Source organism: Mytilus edulis, chromosome 5, assembly GCF_963676685.1.
Source record: "Mytilus edulis chromosome 5, xbMytEdul2.2, whole genome shotgun sequence".
Classification (NCBI taxonomy): Eukaryota; Metazoa; Mollusca; class Bivalvia; order Mytilida; family Mytilidae; genus Mytilus; species Mytilus edulis.
Window position 1 is genome coordinate 74,870,817 of NC_092348.1, and position 23,327 is coordinate 74,894,143.

Sequence of the window (23,327 nt, forward strand, 5' to 3'; positions counted from 1 at the left end):
TAACTACGTTTTAAAGTGCTACGTTTCAACTACGTTTAAGGTAGATTCATGGTATACCGCCATCTTGGATTGCACAATCGCAGTACAAAATCGGTCTAATTATTTGGCTGAATCTGCAAATTTGGAGACAGATTTGCAATTCAATGGTTAGACTGTTTTTTCTATTTGAAGACAAATTGTTAATTAATCGTATTATTCAAAATATTTTAACAAATATCAATTTTTTGGGTATAAAAATATTTTTTTCAAATGAGCCATTTAAGGGGAAATAACTCTTTTAGTACAAAATTTATACTGGGCTAATAGGGAAATTTTTTATTTTTACTTGTAGCAAGAAAACAAGTTCGGTGACACCATGTTTTCTTTTTATTTTCTTAAAACATATAATGAAACCTTTCTTCTCACAATTTATTTCAAAATTCTATCTCTTAGAATTTTTTTTATGCACACTAATGTGTTTTTTCATGAACAAACTAACCAAATTTTGGCAATTTTCAACGACCCATAGCTTGAAAAATAGCACGGTGACCCATACTTTTTATTAAATCTTTGAAAAGAGCATAATAAAATCTTCAATTTGGCAAATTATGAAAAAATTCTGTCTCAAAAAATATATACTTGTGATCTACCTTAAAATAAAAATGTCCCGTAATTTTGAAAGCTAGGTTTTACTAGGCTTGTGCTACGTTCTTATCACGTTTTGTTATGTATTAGTACGTGTAGACCAACGTTTCCACCACGCATTAATACGATTCGATACGTAGTAAGCACGTTTTGTTACGTTCCGCTAAGCTTTGATATGTATTTCCTAGGTTTCTACTTCGTTTCAATTCTCGCTTGTGGTTGAATTTTTAAAACATACGGGGCAGGTCCAGTTTTGAACAATGGATCACTACGTTTTGATACGCTTCGTTATGTTTACTCCAGTTTCGCTACGCTTTCAAAACGTGGCAGTGTGACTGAGGCTTTGAAGAGATCCTGGTTGCGTTTAATATCGTAGCGGCTATGTAGTGCTACGTAGATTTTTGTTTACTGAAAGAGAAGCTTGCCTAGCTGCTATCAATATCTATGTAGCAGCTAGGCTAGCTACACGTTCGATAGTCATAGATCCACGTAGCACTAAGTAGCTGCTAGATATTGATAGCAGCTAGGCTAGTTACTCGTTCAGTAGACAAAAATCTACATAGCACTACGTAGCCGCTACTATCTTGTACACAACCAGGATCTCTGTCGGTGTAATCTAAATACTACAAGATACCTTGCAATCGATCTGACATCATTAACTGTGAAACTGTAAAACGAATATACATAAAATTAATTTGTTATAACGCACGTTTGCAAACAAGTAATGGATACAGTTTTTCTTTCTTGGACTACATATTCAAATGCTTATTCTGCTGTTTTTACAGTTTCAATTAACATTAAAAAAAAGTTAGCAAGGAAATTACAACATTGTGAAATGGTGTGGTTACTCAAAAGACCAAATAAACAGAAGAGAAGAAGACACATACTTCGAAAAAAATATGTTGGTTATTAGATACCTGTTTTGGTGCCTAAGTATAGACCGATTCAAGATATCGATCTTTAAGTGCACCAATCTAATTTGAATTGATCTAAATGTTCAAGTGGAATGAGGTCTTCTTTGCTGATAATTGAGTCTGACCACTTGTAGCCGATCACGATCTAAATAATACATTTGCTTATCTTTCGGAAACAAGATTGATAAAAACCTAACAAATTCCTACTTAAAAAATCTGAAAATTTTTAAGATAAAATTAATTTACATTTTATTGTTCTTTCGGACAAACTAAATATCAAATGGTACATTTGTGTATTTGAAAGGATTTATTATAGGCTCACCAAGTTGTATTTCCCTTGAATGATTATTTGCAAAGGATTATGTAAAATTGAGAATGGAAATGAGGAAGATGTCAAAGAGACAACAACCCGACCATATAGCAGGCAATAGCCGAAGGTCACCAATGGGTCTTCAACCTTTTCCTTGAAATGCACTGCACTGTTTTAGCCTTCTAGCAAAGTAACATCTTTCCGTGACCATCACTACTGATTATCTATCGATAATTTTTCACACCGAATTACGGTCATGATTGAGGGCCCACACGTCGGAAGTCATGTAAATGATAAAATGTTATGTTTTTTTCAATTTGTTTTACAATTTGCTTAGATGTTGATCTTTGATGTGTGTTACCTTTTCATTTGGTAAAAGCTTCCCTTTAATTTTACAATCAATAACGGACTAAAATATTGTTTCTCAAGTGATTCAATTGTCTCAAAGGAAACAACACACAGACGGAAAGTAAATATAAAATAAAATTGAGAATGGAAATGGGGAATGTGTCAAAGAGACAACAACCCGACCAAATAAAAAAACAACAGCAGAAGGTCACCAACAGGTCTTCAATGTAGCGAGAAATTCCCGCACCCGGAAGCGTCCTTCAGCTGGCCCCTAAACAAATATATACTAGTTCAGTGATAATGAACGCCATACTCACTCTTCCTGAGTTTGAAATTTGAAATAAAATCAGTGCAAGAAACGTACTTACAGTAAAAATATAAAAAAATATGAACAAAATGTATAAAGTAAAATATATAGCGTATGCTGATTTGAATATAACAATTTGAAAATGATTTGTGTTTGTATAAACGGTATAACGTGTCTATGTATATATCCGTTTTAACTTGCTATATACCCCGAAGCACTAACTATTTCCTTGTGTTTTATAATACAGAAAGAAACTAACAATGTTGTATAATTATAAATATATATTTCAAGACAATGTACTATATTTATTCTCTTTTAATTGCAACTCTAACAACTGTCTCAAATGAATTTTTTTTGTAAACCATCATGGTTTTGTAAGCGAACAAATTAGAAAAATCCGTGAAGCTGTATTCGGTATTGCCGTAATAAAGTTTTGACTGGACACAGTTGCAAAATTAACAATCATTCGGAAGTTTCGGGAGACTAGCCAATTCACAAGATACAGAAAGTGTTAGAAAATGTCCCGTAAAAAGTTTATTAACTTTAAAGTCTTTTTTCGGTATTTTTTTTAGGCTATTCGTAAAAGTAGTTATTTCATTCCACTATAATTTTATGAAGAAAATTGAAACTGAGAAATGATAATTCTTAAAATTGACCACAACTCTGTGAAAAGTTTTTCGAACACAAATTAATTAATTATTACATGTCCTTCGCCAATTAATGTATTTGTAAAGTTCTTATAATAGGTAAAAAAACAAACTACCAATTCAACCTCACGTTGTCCAGTTCTTTTCGTAATTATTTGAGTATGATGCAGTTGTGTTAAATGGAAGAGGTAAACTTCCACTAAACGAAAAATCGCGATCCATAAAACCCTTATCCATACCCAAATTAGAAGTCCAACTAATACCATTCGATTTTTCGTCTTTTTTCTCATCATTTTTATACTTACTATTTTTTAAAAACTTTACAACCAGTGCGAAAAAAACGAATAAAATGAGAACCCCTATCGTACCTGTTGCACTTATGAAAATAACATCTTTTGAAGATTCACTTATACTATATTTTAATGTTGTGGTGCTTTTTACGTCTGATGAAAATTGTCCTAACGACGAGAATTCTGTTGTCATTTCAAGCAAAGATTTCTTTATCTTTGCAAAAAATGACGCAGAGATAATTGTCGAATAATCGATTTCCCTACTGAAAGAGTCCAGCATTACAAAGCTGCTTGTAACCGGCAAAAAATATTCACTGGAAGTTGATTGTATTAATGTTGCATCAGATGGAGCGCTCATAGCTTTTGTGATATCATCAGGTATGCTCGAGAACAAATGAGTTATATGAGCTTTATTACTTTCATTGTATTTACTTTCAGTTTCATTCTTTTGAATAGAACTACTTGGAATAAATGTTTCAATTGGTAAAGAACTTAAGTCAGAATGTTGAATTAACTTTTGGGTAAAAGATAAAGTTTGTTCGTTAACAGATGAAGACATTACGTAATCCGATATATGTTTGACAGTTTCTGTAATAGATATGCCACTTAACGTTTCAGTAAAATCTGCCTTTTTGATTGAATTACTAGTAAAACCATCATTTTTCGAATAGAATATTTCAATAGTTTCATGCAGATTACTTACGATATTTTGCGAGTTTGAGATTGAACTGATGTGATTTGATGACGCGCTTATTGTGGACAAAAAAACATTTGGATACACCAAAGAAGAGCTATCGAGTGATCTATCAACAGTGTTATAAAAAGATTCATCATACGAATTAACGAATAGTGTTTCATGAGTTGATAAAGATGAAATTAAATGAGTAATTTGATAATGTTCATCTAAAGAGATTTCTGAGGAAGACTGATTATAGTGTTGAATTTTCTCTGATGGTAGCGAATGCACAGAGGTATTTTGGAAAATCAAGTTTGAACTCGGCATATTTTCATAAAGGTCTCTAGTTAGTACAGTTGTCGTTGAACGAGGCGCTTCTAGTGTAAACGATGACATGCTCCCAAGTTCTTCCGATATCGATGTTAAAGAATAAGACATAGAAGTAGACGATTTAAGAGTCTCCAAAAGTTGATAAGTAAGGTTCCCAGTTTCGGATGTGGTAATACTATAAAATGTAGTAAGTAGAACAGGTATGTCATCAGACACATGTGCAGCTGTTATGGCTGTTGTCTCGATGATTTCGGAAACTACACCAAACAGCATCTCTGAGGAAGTCGTGCTTGTGATAACAGTTTCCGTTTGAGTACTCATTGGATACACGTTTGTATTAGCAGAATACGAACCCTCTACAACAGAAATTGAAGTGGAAGATATTTCTGTTGTAGTTATGTAAAGTTCTGATGTCAAATAACCCACTGTGAATTCAGAAAAAATGTTATCTGAATAAACAAATGAAGAAGATGACATATAACCATTTTCGATAGTTACTGTAAAAGACGATAGCGTTTCAGTACTTATCGTTAGTACTATACTTGTTTCATACGAAGCCAAAATATTGCTCAAACCCATACTTGAAAGTAAACTGTTTGGTTCTATTGAAGCATTCGTATTCTCAGCAGCAGTATCTAATATCTTCGTTTCAAATGGAGAATTTGCACGATTTCTATCAGAACTATAAATGCTAGATGTACGATCCGTGGCATCTGCAGGAAAGCCAGTGTTGTCTAAAGAGTGTGGTTGAGATATGTATATTGACGATATCCTTGCGCTGGATTCAACAAACACATAGGTAGATGTAGTTTCTAATTTTGAAGAGGATTCGAATCTCGAAGTCGATTCCAGGCCTAAAATGAGGAAAATTCCCCAAATTAAAACAAAAACACCATGTTCCAATATTTATTAGTTAAGCAGATTATAATCGTTACAAAAGCGTGCATACATTTATATTATACAAAAACTGTAGTATATAATGTAAACACACAACCGAAGAAAGCTTACATTAGTAAAGCTGGGATTCTTTATTTTATTTATGTGTTCAATTTTTGTTGTGCGGTCATGTTTTTAATATATATCATTGTATATTATGTTCAAGCAACCCAATACTTAATTGTTCAGTTCCACTCTCCTAATCGATCAACACTGTATTTTACATTTATTGTTTTTGTGCTTCGAAGTGAAAATTGTTTTAATTAAAAGAATGTAACATTAACTATTGTTAATATGAATAATAATATACATATTTTTTATTTATACATTATTATTCTATGATGTACATGCATAATAGTCACTGAAATTTGATAATTTTTTCTATATACTTTAAAATATACACCTTTATTATAATAATACGACGAATACTGGATCTATGTAAGATGAAACTGCTTTCATTCATAGTTAAATCGAAAATTTGTATTTTATATAGTTTTATTTGCAATAAAAAAAAATTGAAATTACTTATATAGATTTTTATATTTGGAAGATATATAAACAAAAGAATTTTAAATACATGTTTCCTTGCTTCATGCAAAATGAGATTGTCATTTGCTTTCATTTTCAATAAATTTTCAAACATGCATAAATTAATACTTGATTTATTCCACTTTTCTGGGCACGGCTTAAGTTGTTCGCTTATCATGACAAGCCAGTCCATATATGGACAGGTGTTTTGGGATATTCAACTCAAGTGTCCTGTCATGATCATTGAACCTGCTGAAATGTGAAAACACTTTATGTATATTTGCAAAGTGCAAAGTAAATAGTGAGACAGTCGTTCATTTCTTTTTAAAAGGAGTTAAAATACCTGTCAAAATTGTACCATTTTGGAATTGTGGATATGGAAGTATAACTATGACAACGGCAGTTGCAAAATAATCACATGTCGTTATTATATAACATTCTGATATAATTTTCTCTCGCTTTTTATTCTGTAAAATTTGGTAAAAGAGGAGCAAAAGATAGAAGAGGGACATTGTAACTCATAGATTAAAAATAAACTGACAACGCTATGGCTAAAAAATACAAAAAGACAAACAGACACATTATAGAACACAAGACACAACTTAGAAAACTAAAGACTAAGCAACACGAACCCCACCAAAATTGGTGGTTGTAAACTGAGAGGAAAGTATCTTCTCACAGCTTTACCTGATCAGTTGAGTTAATATCGTAAATCAATTCTAGTATATAAATACATTCAAATCTAAACCATGTATATTTGATATATACCATGACAAGTTTCTTTAGGCTAACATTTAAACCCTATCAGATGCTTCACTAAACCATGTCAGTTTTCGATATGATGCTTTGAGTAAGAATTTCGGTGCTCAGTGATACAGTTCAAAAGACGATATTGTCAACACCACAATTTGACGTTGGTTTTGGCATTCCAGGCTGTAAAATTACGTTAGTTTCGAACAACGCCACATTCAATATATCCAACTTTTGATGTGCAACATAGATTCAGATATTATATCTGCTTTTTATCTATTTATTTGAAGAAAAATAAAACATGCTAATGTTCGAGTGAGTGATCTTAATCGTGACTCAATGCACCAAAACACTGAACATGTATAAAATCTCCATAAGGTAGTTAATGGGTATACCGCCATCTTGAATTGTACAATCACAGTAAATAATCGGTCTTGTTCTTTGCCAAAATCTGCAAATTTGGAGACAGATTTGCAATTTATTGGTAACACTGTTTATTTATATAAAGAAAATTTAGTTAGCATTGCATTATCGAAAATATTTTAACAAATACAATGTACCAAATATTTATGCTTTCAGAATTAATTTTTCAAATAAGCCATTTAAAGTGAGACAACTCTTTTAGTACAAAATTTATACTGGACAAATAAGGGAATTTTAATCGGTTACGTGTAGCAAGAAAACAATTCGGTGACACCATTTTTTCTATTTATTTTCCTAAAATATATTATAAAACCTATCTTCTCATATTATATTTTAACATTATGTCTCATAGATTTCTTTTTATGCACAAAAATGTGGGTTTTTTTCATGGACAATCTAAGCAAATTTTGGCTATTTTGAACGACTCGTACCTTGAAAAATAGGACAGTGTCAGACCCATTCTTTATATTATTATTTTGACAAAGTATTAGACAATTCTGTCATTTTTTTCCATACTACCTTAATATGGGAACGTCCCAACCTGTGCTCTTTAAAGAGTTGTGTAAGAGAATGATAACACCTTTCATCCTGAATATAATGAGTAAGAACATGCGTAAGCTTTATCTTTATCTTACAAGATAAGTGTTTAAGAATCAAAAGATTTACAAAATGTATTTAATATTCTAATTAAGAATTGGTATCTTTATTAACAGTTAAATGAATTACAAATATCTAGCATTAAACAAAAGAAACGAGACACCACTTTAGAAATCACGATTTTATCAAGATAACAATATGTGATAATGTATACATATGTAGCTACTTATACCAAGAATTAACGCCAACAATATGGCAAACACAATACAATTTGTAAAACCTGAAGATGTACAAATGTACTAAAGCTCGGACGGATACAAGTTCGAATACGTATTGTCCTTTCGCGGGATTTAGCTGATTTTTGGTATTTTCTCGTCTTAATTAATCGTTTGCTTCACATATTCGAGTATATTAAGGCAGCTGTGTGAAAATTTGTGCACATCCTGCTACAAGCATGAAATTTGGCATAGACCTTCCTCAACTATTACTCTTTTATTTCAGATAGGGAGGCATTTGAAAAAAATGTCGGATTTCCGGTAAAATCCAAACTGGCGGACTCCATACTTAAATCAGCCCAATATCGAAGGTTAGTATGTGAAAAATTATTATAATCATGATACTATTTCAATATTTGATACAAACCTTTTTACTAGTTTTGGATATAAAATATAGATTAGATGTCTTTAAAACTCCTACTTCCGGTAAAATATAATATGGCGGACATTGTACTAAAATAAGTTTATTTTTTAGGGAGGGTAATTGAAATATGTTTAAACGTATTGCTACTATCATAACGTTGTGCCGGAACCTTTCCTTGGTGCTTCTCATGGATACAATGTATAAGACATATTTCTTTAAAACCCTTACTTCCGCTAATATCCAAAATGGCGGACATAAAAATATCAATTTATTATTTACATATTCAACTTTTTTCAAAATGTAAAGAAAATGTTGTTTTTTGTGCTGGTCATTAAATTTTTGGCTTTAAGTTATATTCAAAACCACTTATTCTATTCTGTTGTAAATGTTTAAATACAAAGTTCAAAAAACCCATTAAAACTTAAAACATCATCAAGTGGTGGATAGCACTGAACATCCTGAGCATTTGTTGCTGCAACTTCCTTTTCCTCAAAATTTATTGCGCAAGCTGCTGTGAATGAAAACTAAAAAGTTCTTTCTTATTGTCGTCATCTCTCAGAAAACTTTGCCAATTTTGAGGAATTTGTTTAGACCCTGGATTCGTCTGTGTATTCCCTTTGCCCAAAATGTAGCTCTTGCTTTTTGTAGCAGCCTTCGAACTACCAGTATTGTCTATGTACGCATCCGAGACTACATCCACTATTGTTACAGTTTCAAGGTGTTTCCTAACGAGTATGCTGATTGGGTGTTACGTACTTACCTTACTAAAATACCTTGAAACTGTAACACGAGTGGATCAAATCTTTGATGAGTATAGTAGTTGTAGCAGCAAATGCTCAGGATGTTCTATCTTATCTACCACGTGATGTATTTCAAGTTTAGCACCATGTTCACATTAAGAGGCTGACACTAGACTCATGGTGCATGTGTATGATGCAGTGAAACACGAACTTAAACGAGTTATGATTCGAACAGTCGTTACTAATGATGCTGTCATGACTTTTTCGCTATTCCGTGACATAGGGGTAGACGAACTATGGGTTGTGTTTGGGAAGGCAAACACTTTGGATTAATATCCATCAATGGCCTTTTAAATGTACTAGGCAATGAGTTATCAGACACACTTATTGTGATCAATGCCTTTATCGGTTGTGATACGGTTCTCTCTTTGCTTTAAAAGAAAACAAGACTGCATGGGAGACATTGATTGCATTTGAAGATGTGACTTTAACATAAAGAATGATGTTTGATCAACCTAAACACCGGGGTTTTACTGTACGATTGCACAAACTTATCAGATGGGGTTAACATGGTTAACGAAACAAAAAAAAATACTATTTGCACAAAAGGGAAGGCTAATTGAGGCTATTTTCTCAACTTGAACTAGTCTTTTCCAGCATATAAAACGTGAAATATACTAGGGCATGTGTTTAGAGGGACGAACTTTGGATTGGCTCTTATGCTACCCAGTTCAGGCTCTAAAGGATGGATGTAAGAAAGGATGTCGCGGTCGTTGTTAATGTGGAAAATCGGGTTTCCAGTGCACTGCTTTGTGTGCATGTGTAGTAATTTTAAAAATGTTTTAGTATTATAGTGGTTTTATTTTGTTTTAATCAATCTATTCAAAACTCTACTTCGAAGAAATGGATTGAGGACTCATCTTTAAAATTTACGCCATATTTTTAACCGTAAATGTTAAATTTGTATTTAAGCATTTACAACAGATTAGAATAAGTGGTTTTGAGGATAACTTAAAGCCAATAGTTTAATGACCAGCACAAAAAACAATAATTTCTTTACATTTTGAAAAAAAGTTTAATATATACAAAGTCATGTAAATAATGAATTGATATTTCTGTGTCCGCCATTTTAGATATTACCGGAAGTAAGGGTTTTAAAGACAGATTTCTTATACATTGTATCCATTATAAGCACCAAATAAAGGTTCCTGCACAATGTTATAATAGTAGCAATATGTTAAAACACATTTCAATTACCCTCTCTAAAAAAAAAAGCTTATCTTAGTACAATGTCCGCCTTGTTAGATTTTAAGTTTAAGTAGGGTTTTTTGAAGACACATAATCTATATAATATATCAAAAAGAAGTACAAAACAAAGATTTTTACCAAATATTATGATAGTAGCATGATGTTAACTCCTTTTTAAATACTAGCCTTTAATATTTGGCTGAATTAAGTATGAAGTACGCCATTTTGGATTTTACCGGAAGTGAGACCTTTTTTTCAAATGCTTCCCCATCTGAAATGAAAGAGTAATAGTTGAGGAAGGTCTATGCCACATTTCATGCTTGTAGCAGGATGTGCACAATTCGTCTGAAATATACTTGTAGCCGCCTGACTATAATAGACCCATTGATTTTATTGATAAAGTTAGCTATTTTCAAGAGTATCGATGTGCAACTGTTCAAGCGTTTCATGTGAATTCGGACAATGGCGGTCCTGTGTAAAAGTACGTTCTGTAAATGTTCGATAGGCGATAAATCTGGGAACATGATAGCCATGGAAGAACATGAATGGGGTGGTACATCAATTAGAATATATGCATTAGCAGACCTCTTGCAATTTGATTAATTATGAAAAGCTTTCTGTAATAACGTCCATTACGGAGTTAATATTTACTTAAACGTCACATGTAGGTTTGGTAAGATGTTTGTAATATTATTTCATCCATGTGTCATCAAGGATGTACATTTCTTTGACACAAGACGATTTGGGCAATAACTGAACTTAATTTGCATGTCCTTTTTTTTGTGCGAATTAGTTGAATTGGTGGTGTGACACCTACATTGTAGTGTATTTACGTTAATATAAAAAAGATGTTGTGGTATGATTGCCAATTAGAAAACTCTCCACAAGTAACCAAATGACATGGAAATTAACAACTATAGGTCACCGCACGGTCTTCAACAATGAGCAAAGCCCATACGACATAGTCAGCTATACAAGGCCCCGAAATGACAAATGTAAAACAGTTCAAACAAGAAGACTAAAGGCCTAATTTATGTACAAAAAATGAATAATAAACAAATATGTAACACACCAACAGACGACAACAACTGAATTACAGGCTTCTGACTTTAGTAACCCTGGTTTCAATTGTTTAAGTTTGAGCGGCTGGCTGAAAGTCTTCGGATGTATTTACAAATTTAAGGAGTTTTTATCTTACAATTTACACCCAACATTTCTGCGTTAGCTGTTTGCTCCGTGCAAGAGCATAACGATTGTAAACGAGTATAAGGATATTTCTAATGCAACACCGTTTATAACGTCCATTTTGGTAAGACAACGTCACCAATTTTCATGGCATCACTTCACAATTGATGCTATGAAAACGTACAGACAAGCACAGACGACGTACGACATATTTTAAATGTATGATTAGACGTGGCTTTCTGTCAGTTTCATTAGGAAAGAGATAACAATATTGTGTTTAAAGTTCCGACGTCATCAATAATTAATTGGTGATTTGATTGTCGCGAATACCCGTACTTAACACCCATTCTCTGTAACCGTCAACCAAAGTTGGGCACGGGTGGTCACCGATTTTGTGGAAACTTTCTGACAACAAACATTGATATAAAATATGAAAAAAAGTCTGTACATGTCACCCTGAATTATGTATGGTTACCATGGCAACAGGCTTTAAAATATTGAAAATAGCTGATTTTTGCTATTCTCGGCTTACTTATATACAGCATAATATGTTTGGTGCAGTTTATATCATATCAATTTCTTTTAAATACTTGTTCAGTGACAAATTTGCGACTTTCAAATCACCAATTGATGCCGTCGGATCTTAAAATACGATACAGTGTTCTCCTATATTGATAATTCCTCAATTTTTCAAACGCTAAAATATTGATAATATCATAAATAGGGATACACTCATATCCCAGCATTAAAGATATACAAAAATAAATAGACAAACATGTCGTTTTTTGATATGTTTGCCACTTCTTTAAAATTATCTTCTACGGAAAAACTTTGACTAAAAGATTTTTGTTTTTAATTTAATGTTATTTTCAAAATTTTATTAAAAATAAAAAGAACTATAATTATATAGAATTGATTTTTTAAGTCTTTCATTACGATGAACTTCTAACATTATCTGAAGATAATATGTATAACTAGTTTAATAAGATAAACTTCCTGCTGCTGGCTATAACACACTGTAACATGGATATGCATGCCAGGGAGACACACATTAACAACGAATACACATTTTTTCGTTATACTACAGTATCTGTTTTACTTTTTACAATGAATTAAAATGTTACAAGCACTTTGCTTTCATTTAGAATTACTAATTTTCATAAGAACAAGACAAACCAGATATATTATAAACCTGTTATACCCTTTCCCAATTATATTGGTAGTTATCATTTGGTTGTCGCTGTTCGATATTATCAAGAGCTTGTGCGCCTGTCATTTGTTTATTTTTATTATTTTCTAATCCCTTTTGGTCCTGTTTTGATAATTTAGTATTTTCTCTTTCAGTGTCATTTGCGTTTAATTGATCAGTAGACTGCTGTCCTTCTATAACTTGATCTGAATCGGATTTGTTCTGCTTCCTTTTCAGAGGTACGGCATTAACACTTGCAATTTCTGAATGTTCAGGACCTTCTGAATATTTGTTTCCTTTACTTTGAATCTTTTTACAATATTTGGCAACACATATGATAAGGACCAACAACAAGAATACACCTATGACGACGTAGATAGGAATACACAAGTTGTTTGAAAAGGGCACTGATGTTCCAAAACATTTTTCTTGTGGCGTTTCAGTTGAAGTTGGTATTGTTGGTGTAGTTGGTGTTGTAGTTGTTGTAGTTGATTTACCTGCGAAAGAATTAACGCTTTGAAAAACAGGTAAGCACTATGATAAGATTCTTTAGGTAAAACACAGGTAAAATAGATACGGACGTATCACGGTCGTTTTGAAATACGTTCCAAAAACATCCGTATTACTGACGTTTTATGGAAAAATAGTACCACGTCCGTAAAACGGATCTTCCGCATTACGGACGTTCTTAAAAAAGCACATGTTATATTTCATTAAAAAAACATATTTAATATTTGCCTTATATATTTTGCTTTCATTATAACATCAAGAAACGGATACATCAAAATTCAAAATATGGTTTTAAAAAACTATGATGTTTTGATTTATCATTATACTACCCTGCAGATATAGCACAAACCTAGATTTACGTGTTACTGGTTTGCTGTCTCATAGTTAAGGTATATAACTGATGAAGGATACCTGTTATCCGACATATCTAACATATTGTTCGTTTTATTGTTATTTTTGGTGATGTTGTACCCTTTTAGACTTGTTATATATATGTTACAGGCATTTTGTAAAATGACTGAATTTTTAGCAATTAAGAAAATGCCTAACCTTAACAGGCATATAAAATGACTAAAAATACCTAATCATTTTGTAAAATGACTAAAATTTTGAGACAAAATTCAACAAATTGCCTGTTGAGTTTCAGGCAATTTGTAGAAGGGGGATATCATTGAGATGCATATGGCAAAAGTTGACAAAAACACAATATTTTGCAAAGAAATTAATCAATGGTTAGGTAGAACTAATTTATTATCCAAAAAAACAGATCGGAAGTTTTTTGTTATGCACTATGATAAGTTAATTTTAGTGAACTACGTTAAGTAGGTACACGCTCTGTATTTCAGATACCAACAGTGAGTTTATGATTATTTTGTTAAAATGGCGGAAAGACTGTTCTGTCAATAAAAGAAAATGTACAATCAAATATTTAGAAAATCTAGATTCAAAACAGTAAAGTGAAACATATGAAGTACAGAAAAGTTCGTTTTTAGATGACAGATTGCTGTTTTTTTGTTGTTGCTTTCAGTCGAAAATATGTCATGCAATTTTAAGACGTCAACAATTTGGTTATAATTCGTATGGGTTATTTCAACAGTGGATTGATCTGGATATGGGACAGAAATTTTGACTGTAGCTTGCAATTGAAATAATCGTATTTTGAACAGAAACAGAAACCCCCACTGCAGAACAGCCATAGAGTTCTCAACGGGTTGTACGATCGTCTGCAAATGTCAGGGCTGATAGATTTTAACCTAATGAACTTTTTAACCCCAACATCAGATTTGATCTAAATGCATTAGATTTAGAGATATTAGGCCATGTTGTTTGGCAATCAGGGATTAATGGGACAGATGTTTTCAAACAAGATACTCTAATGATGATTGGTGCTAAGTTTGGTTAAATTGGACCTGGTATTTCCATAGGAGAACATGTTTGTTAAAGTTAACAGACTAAGAGGGAAGACAGCTGTCGAGATGAGAAAGCTAACAATCGACAAAGAAAAGAAAAATAACAGTGCTTTGACAGGAGAAAATGTTTCCTGCTAAAGAGGGGCCACCCGTCATGGGCAGATCTGCTCGAGTCCGTTTAAAGCTATAAGTCAAAAGATGCGGATAAACAACTCATGACAATATACTTCGATTTTTTTGGGAACATATGAAAAAGAAGATAAACATGTGTGACGTGTGTGCATATTGCTAAACCTTATGTTACCTAACGTTAAGTGTTTTACCACTAAAGGTAAGAAAGAGCTAAAAGTGTGATGATCCAGATTTCTCCAAATGTGGTCGGAGTGTGAAATCAGATTTTACGCCAAACAATGTATTTGCAAAAAATCCGGACAAATATTGTGTAGAGTTCTGTCGTGCAAACATTTTACGAAATTTAAAAACAAAATGTTTAGTTCGGTGCTTGTGTGAAATGTAATAATATTCCGTAAAATGTATTATGGATTATTTAAACCCTTCTTTTTTAATTCAATAATTATCATAAATAAAACAGCTCTGGCGTTCAAAGCTTTCAATTGCTTTTCCTAACATTTTATTCATAAAATAATTTCAGGCATTTTACAAAATGCCTAAATTTAGAAAATGCCTGTAACAGATATATGTTACAAAATTCTAGGCATTTTCTAAAATGCCTGCAAGATTTAGTCATTACACATAATGACTAATTTTTCTAAGCATTTTTCAAAAAGCCTGAAAAAATTGAAAGACATTTTATAAAATGCCTGCAATTAATTTATAGAATGAAATGTAAAAATAAACAAATGAAAGGTTTGACCACTGTAGCAATGTTATTTATGACAGAGTCAATGACTGAAATAAAAAAGAAGAGTAAAAATAATCATGGATAAAGTTTACTGAATTATTCCGAATTAACACAAGTACAGAACTCGACAATTATTTATAATTTCTCAAAATGTTTGAATGACAGAACTGATCACAATATTTGTCCTTTGTTTTTGCAAATACATTGATTGACGCAAAATTATGGTTTAAGCACTTCGACCACATTTGAAGAAACACCCGAATTATAACTAATTAAGCACTTCCATTACCATTTCTTATAAAACACTAAATATTAAACAATATTAGGTTTCGCAATGAGCACATGCATATCTTTTTCATATGTTTCCCGAAGATTCAAAGTACATTATCATGATTAGTTTGAGTTGTTTCTGTTGGCTAATAGCTTTTAACTGATTGAACAGTGAATCAGATTTGCCCATAACCATATAGCTGGAGTTTACTTAAGGCATTGATTATGAAGATACTCATATATTGGCATCACAACCATAAACCACTTTGTATCGCAAAACCCATGTTATAGATTGGTAAGCGGCAGTCGTAATTCCTGTCCTTTATCCAGTATAATCCAATGCAGAAAATACCCATATGAATTATAACCAAATCATGTTCATCTTAAAAAATTGCATGAAATATTTACTACTGAAAGCAAACAATCAGTCAAATATAAAATTATAAAAAAAAAACCATCCTTTTCTCTGTTTCACTTCACTATTTTTAATCGGGACTTTCTAAAAAATCGTTTTGAAAGTTTTTTTTTATTGAAAGAACAATTTGTCCACCTACCATTGTGACAAAATAATCATAAACTTACTACTTGAAATACAGAGTGAGTACATACTTACCGTAGTTTCATTAAAAAAACATCATATGACATACAGACCTTCCTATCTTGTTTTTTTGGAAAATAATTTAATTCTACCGAACCATTAGTTATTTTATTTGCAAGATAGTGTTTTTCCTCTTTTGTCATACGTTTTATTGATATTATTCTTCTACAAATTGCCTGAAAGTGAGCAGGCAATTTGTGGAATTTTATTTCAAAATTTCAGTCATTTTACAAAATGACTAGGTATTTTTAGTCATTTTGTATAATGCCTGTTAAGGTTAGGCATTTTCTAAATTGTCTAAAAATTCAGTCGTTTTTCAAAATTCCTAAATAAAGATAATACATGTTACATATATATATATATATATATATATATATATATTTTTATGTACAATAAACGGCAAAAATATGTTTTATATACCCCATCAATCAATATGTTAAACTTTTACACAAATTTTGTGTAGCCGTCAAGCTACAAAGATATTTTTTGTCATGCATCCGATTTCACCTAGATAGATGCACACGCCCGATGAAGCTAATTTGTTTAGCGAAATATTGCGTGAATAATATATAAAATATAACAAACTAATTTTATAACACTCATTAGTGTGTTAAAGTTACATTCTTAGACACTTATATAATTTAATTTAGTAACTGCATCAGTTTATTTACAAACTGATCCACACCTAGATAGATTGAATGTTGATTGTTGCTATTTTTAGACACTATATATTTGAAGATTTTTTCCTTATCTGCATAGTATCGCCTATTCTAGACGATCCGGTACATAGTAAATTTGCTGGTTGGTCGTTTTTATAGACTTTTATATTATTTTTCCTCTGAATGACCTGTATCATGTTACTCACATAATCCCAGTAAATTTAAGTTTTTAGCTCCTATATCATGAACATCAATGATTATTTTAAACAACTTAGAGCTATAAAACAAAAACAAATTAGAACTGAACACCATTTATCTAATTTGATTAACTACGAGTATAATGAAAGTATTCCTAACGGACTACAAATCAAGATCAAGCCACAAGCACCTGGCTCTTTATCCAATACATTACTTCGCAGATGGGACCAAACCCTTTTTCATTGCTCAAAGCGGTTAGTGGTCCTCCTCAAACAACACTGCGAAGGACATCTCAAAACTCTCACTGGCGACTTTAACACCCTTTTGAATAGCTGCAAAAGAGATCTAACATCTGACAATTGTGATGCTATCAACACTCGCCTCAAGGACTTAACTACTATACAATCCAACAATTTAAGTGAAAAACAAAAACGAAAATTCCGCAGGGATGGCATGGAATACATCCACCCTTCCTTACCATCAGAGAGAAAGACTAAACGAATTAGACGCTTTAAACGTAGACCTCAAAAGACTGATTCACCCTCCAACATCGTGGTCAATCTGTCTCAACACCATTTAACGGAATCGGAAACATCTCTGCTCTCTAGAGGCCTTAATTTCTGTCCTCTACCTGCTCCTGTCAATGACACCAAATTGTCGGAAGACCTTGACAATTTTGCTAGAAGTCTACGTATTAAGGAATATTTCGCGTCGAAGGAGGATAACATAATAAGCTTGGATAGGGACTCAGAAATTTCAGAAGACGAGAACAACTACAAATTTATTAAAAAGAGCTCTTGGATCCCTAAACCGAGCAAAAATGCTACCCTGGAATCATTTATTGATAACTTTAAGTCGGACATTATTAGAAATACTATAAATAACAATAAACCTTTTGACAATCTTACCAATGAAGAACGGACTGCACTAAAAAACTTACGATCTAACAACAATATCGTCATTAAACCTGCAGACAAAGGCAGTGCAGTGGTTGTCATGGATAAATCTGCCTATATTCAAGAGGCTGAACGACAACTTGGCGATGCAAGGTTCTACCAAAAACAAGACTCTGATCCTACCACATCTTTTAGCAGAGAAATTACTGATAGTTTGGTAGAAATGCATGACGCCCATTGATGACAAAACTCTTGAATATTTGAAACCAGAAAATCCAAAACCGGGCAGATTTTATCTTTTACCTAAAATTCATAAGGCCAATAACCCAGGAAGACCTATAGTTTCAGCGAACGGTCATCCAACGGAAAAATATCGGAATTTGTTGACTTCCATCTTCGTCAACATGTTGAAGACTTACCATCTCACATCAAAGATACAACCGATTATCTAAGAAAAATGCAGGCCTTAAATCCACTCCCCTCCGACACGACTCTTGTTTCCATGGATGTCACCTCCCTCTACACTAATATTCCACATGCAGATGGCATCGATGCATGTAAAGAAGTTTGGGATTCCAGACCAGTGAAATATCCACCTACCGAATGCCTGGTCAAAATGCTCACGCTGGTACTTAAGAAAAACAACTTCACTTTTGATGGAGATCATTATTTGCAAGTAAATGGAACTGCCATGGGCACCAAAATGGCTCCGTCATATGCCAACATATTTATGGGCAAATTAGAGAAACAACTCCTTGAAACTTCCATCGAAAAACCGCTTTCCTGGTTTAGATTTATAGATGATGTGGATATGAAATGGAATAAAAGCGACGAGGATTTAGATACTTTTATCACTCATGCCAACAACATACATCCTAGTATCAAATTTACTCATGAGAAGTCTAAATCCAAAATCGCCTTCCTCGATACTTCAAGTTCGCTCACAGAGGGCATCATATCTACAGATTTATATTCTAAACCCACTGACACTCATCAATATTTGTCCCCTAAAAGTTGCCATCCTGCTCATCTTACCAAGAGTATTCCATACAGTCAGGCACTTAGAGTCAAGCGAATATGTTCCAACACAGAAACAACTAAAAGACAACTACGTCTACTTAAAACTCGCTTGAAGAAAAGGGGCTACAAACACAGAAATATCAAAAAAAGCTTTCAGAAAGCGGAATCAATTCCCAGGAGTGAACTATTGGAATACAAAGTTAAAAAGAAAAATAAAAGGACTCCATGTGTTCTTACTTACCACCCATCTCTCAAAAACAGCTTTGGTGTCATTCGTGAGCATTGGAAATCAGTTGAAAAGAATTCCAAACTATCCAAGATTTTTCCCGAGCCTCCAATGATAGCTTTTAGGCAACCTAGTAGTCTGCGGAACCTGCTGGTGCGGGCTGAAGTGTCTGATAATAGAAGTACTTCTGGAGAATGTCGTTCGTGTGAAGAAAAACGCTGCAAATGCTGCCTACAGATGCAGCATTCATCAACATTTCACAGTAAGGCAACCGAAAACAACTATAAGATATTTTGCAATGTTACCTGCAAAAGTATGAATGTTGTTTACATACTAGAATGTTCGGTTTGTGGCCTCCAATATGTTGGTGAGTCAAAGCAGCCTTTCCACAAACGCCTCAATGGCCATAGGAGTGATATCTCTAAGAAGCCACTTCTCCCAGTTTCTCAGCACTTCAGACAGTCGGGTCACAAACCTGATGACTTTAACCGCATGAAAATTCTAGTGATTGAACAGAATATTCACTGGAGTGATGCCCAGCGACAGGTTCGGGAAAGCTTTTGGATAAAGGAACTTAATGTACATCATCCAAACGGCATCAATAAGAAATACTAGCGTTTTTGTTTTTTCACTCATTTTTATTGTTAATATACACAGTCACGTATATTGATTTATAGTGTTTTGTTTATATTATGATATTCAGGCTTTTGGATTAAAAATCAATCGACCAAAACTTACCTGTATTATTACTGATCTATTTTTACACCTTATACATTATGTATCAGTATTGTTAAAACTTGTGACACTTGAAGAAGGCCATTTGTTGAGCCGAAATATTTGTCAGCACGATTTAATAACAACATTTTCGTATTATAACATCTTATATCAGTACCGTTGTGCAAATCTTTAGACTGATATATATATATATATATATATATATATATATATATATATATATATATATATACAGCAAGTTTAAATTGAAAACTACGTTCAAACTTATGATTGCGTTGGATAAAAAAAGCTATTTTTATAGGTGTGCATGTAGAACAAAAGATCAAAAGAGTGAAAAAGTATATTTTAACAAAACGCATTTGACTAGCAGGTCGAACAACTGATGTTCTTAAAACCTGCTGACTGTCATTCATGATTGCCAAATAAATTGATCCCAAGATGTAGCAAATGGATATTTAAATTAATTTAATACCTCACACAAAACAATTAACTTGCGGCAAAGATGGTAACCAACAAACATTGGGTGCTAGTTTATTTTTACACCATATCCGGACTTCGACAATTAATGTCACTTCAGTTGTGTTACCGATCGAAACAGTATTTGGAAGGCCATAAAATTTACTCCAATTTAGGATATTTTTTGAATTTTAAGGAGTCGAAATAGGATGACCGGATTATATAAACCCGCGGAGCGAAATAAATATAAACAAGTCTAAATTGAAAACATATATAAATTTGCTGGTTGGTCCTTTTTCTAGACTTAAGTTCCTATAAATAGCAGCACATGACATACAAATCTATGGGAGTGTGGATTAATCAGTACAGAGATTAATTCAATTACACAAATAAAGTTATAGATTGCCTAACAATGTAATTTTAACAGACTATTTAGTATGTAAATATAAGAATGTTTAAAATATTGAAAATAAATGATGAAAATAAGCGCAATATTTCGCTAGACCAACTAGCTTTATCAAGCGTGCATCTATCCAGGTGAAATCGGATGTAGATGATAAGAAACTTTTGCAGCTCAATATATATTTTGCACTTGAATTGAGCTGCTTTGAAAATAATACATAATTTGGATGAACATCAAGATTTTTACAAAATTGGTAGTTGAAGTTAGCAACGTGCATTGGCCAATATTACAGGATTAAAAGGACGATGCTGTGCATTAAATAATTCTTTATCTTTCCTGTATCTTTTCTCGTCTTTTTCGTTGAGACCATCAGGTTCTAAAGTGTGGAGTTAGTGGATCCAAAAGTTTTCTCTTCTCCTTCTCGCCGTGGTGTCCCACTCGATGTTGACTTCTATGATTTGGAAAGTAACATTATCAAAAGGATGTTTCATTGAACGAAGATGTCTTGTGAGAGGACAGTTTTTGTAGGTTTTGTACCATGAACGATGGTTATTTAACCGAATATTAAATTTGTCCATTGTTTCTCCTACACACTGAAAGCCACAAGTGTCACATGTTAATATATAAATTGAGTACTTCGTTTTACAGTTGGAATTTGAATAGATGGTATAATTTTGTTTAGTAACGGAGCTAATGAAAGAACTGTTTGTATTAGCAGCTTAACAACACAAGCAATTCCTTCGACCACATGGTTTGTAGCAACCTGGAGATGGAATAGGCTACTTTGCTAATACAGATGTCACTAATTTGTCACGGATGTTTTTAGATCTTCTGAAGGCCATGACTGGCCATGACTGGTGGTGGTGAATCATTTTCTATAATTTTCCAATGCTTCTGAACAATGGATGACACATTTTGAAAATCAGGATGGTAAGTGAGTACAAGGGGTGTTCTGTTAGCTGTTTTATTCTTATCTTTGTACTCTAGTAGTTCTTTGCGACTAGTTCTGTTTGCTCTTTCAAAAGCGCTTCCAATGATATTGTTATTGTATCCTCGAACAACTAGATATTTACGTAGTTGTCCAAGTCTAGCATTTTGCGTATTTTCAGTAGAGCATATTCTCTTGATTTGCAATGCCTGGCTGAATTGGATGTTTGTCCGTTTGTTTGGTATGAAGGTCCGTTATATTGATTCCGTTGTATCCTGAATGTAAGATGGTAATTCTTTCACATGAAATCTTAAATGATGGTCTACAAATTCTGATATCTTTTCAGTGGGATTACTATTCGCTGACACAATTGGTCGACCTGGATTGCCCGTTTTATGTATTTTAGGCAACATATAAAATCTTCCGGCCTTTGCTTCGTTCTCAAGAGGTCTGATATAATCAAAGGTGTCATTGTCTACATGCTTTTTGTCGAACATCTCTTGAAGGATGGTGTTGATCCTTCGAATAGTGTTTAGTGTTGTATCTGCGGTTAATTGTTTATAAAAAATTGAGTTTGAAAGTTGCCGATCCCCCTCTTCTATGTAATCTGTTTTATTCATGACAATCAAAGCGCCCCCTTTGTCGGCAGGTTTTATTACACTATCCTCTTGATCTTTTAACGCTTTCAAAGCGATGCTTTCTGACTTGAATAAATTATAATTTCTTGTATTTGTTATACAGGACTTTATATCAGACCTCACGTAGTTAATAAATGACTCCAAGTTATCATATTTACTCTTTGGTGGTTTCCAAGAACTTTTTTTCCTAAATTTTAAAATAGGCGTGACTTTTTGTGAATTTGTGTCAGTATCTGAATCTGTTTATACGGCTTCTTCAAAGTTTTTCTTGTCCTTATTGTAGAAAAATCTTTCAAGCGTAAACGTCTAGCGAATTGGTCTAAATCCTCGTCTAGCTGAAAGTTATTTACATTTGATGGGATAGGAGAGAAGTCTAAAAAGAGATTCTTCAGCACGTGTAAGTTCTTCAGATGACAAATTTACAACAAAGCTTTCAGTTTTTTGTTTCTGTCTTTTAAAGTTTCACACAATTTATATCTTTGAAATGTATTCCTTTGTTTTTCTTTATGTTTGGATAGTTAATTTTTTTTCAATATCTGCGATGCGACGTTTAATTATTGGTAAATCGTCACGTGAAATGTTACGATTGTTAATGATATCTGATATTTCATTTACACTTTGTTTGTAATTTGTGATTGTAAAAGAGAGTAACAGTTGAAGAAGCTGGATTGAACACTTAAACAGAACTTCATTCCAACGGTTAATGAATCTTTTGGATTTATGTCCCGGTGCCTGGGGACTATCTTTGATGTTTAAACCTTTTGGTACTACAGTTCTGAGAGCCCATATGAAAGAACTACCCTCATTAAGATACAACTGATTATCTAAAGAAAATGGA

The 23,327-nt window shown here is 32.9% G+C and overlaps 2 protein-coding genes across 2 annotated transcripts; both read left to right on the forward strand.

Moving 5' to 3' along the window:
* The first annotated feature begins 17,232 nt into the window (after positions 1-17,232).
* LOC139525242 (uncharacterized) lies at positions 17,233-18,324 on the forward strand. Its single transcript, XM_071320439.1, has one exon. The coding sequence runs from the start codon at positions 17,233-17,235 to the stop codon at positions 18,322-18,324; it is 1,092 nt and encodes a 363-aa protein (XP_071176540.1).
* A 216-nt stretch (positions 18,325-18,540) lies between these two features.
* LOC139525243 (uncharacterized) lies at positions 18,541-21,790 on the forward strand. The gene is made up of 2 exons (XM_071320440.1): positions 18,541-19,596; positions 21,683-21,790. The coding sequence occupies exons 1-2, from the start codon at positions 18,541-18,543 to the stop codon at positions 21,788-21,790; spliced, it is 1,164 nt and encodes a 387-aa protein (XP_071176541.1).
* The last annotated feature ends 1,537 nt before the right edge of the window (positions 21,791-23,327 follow it).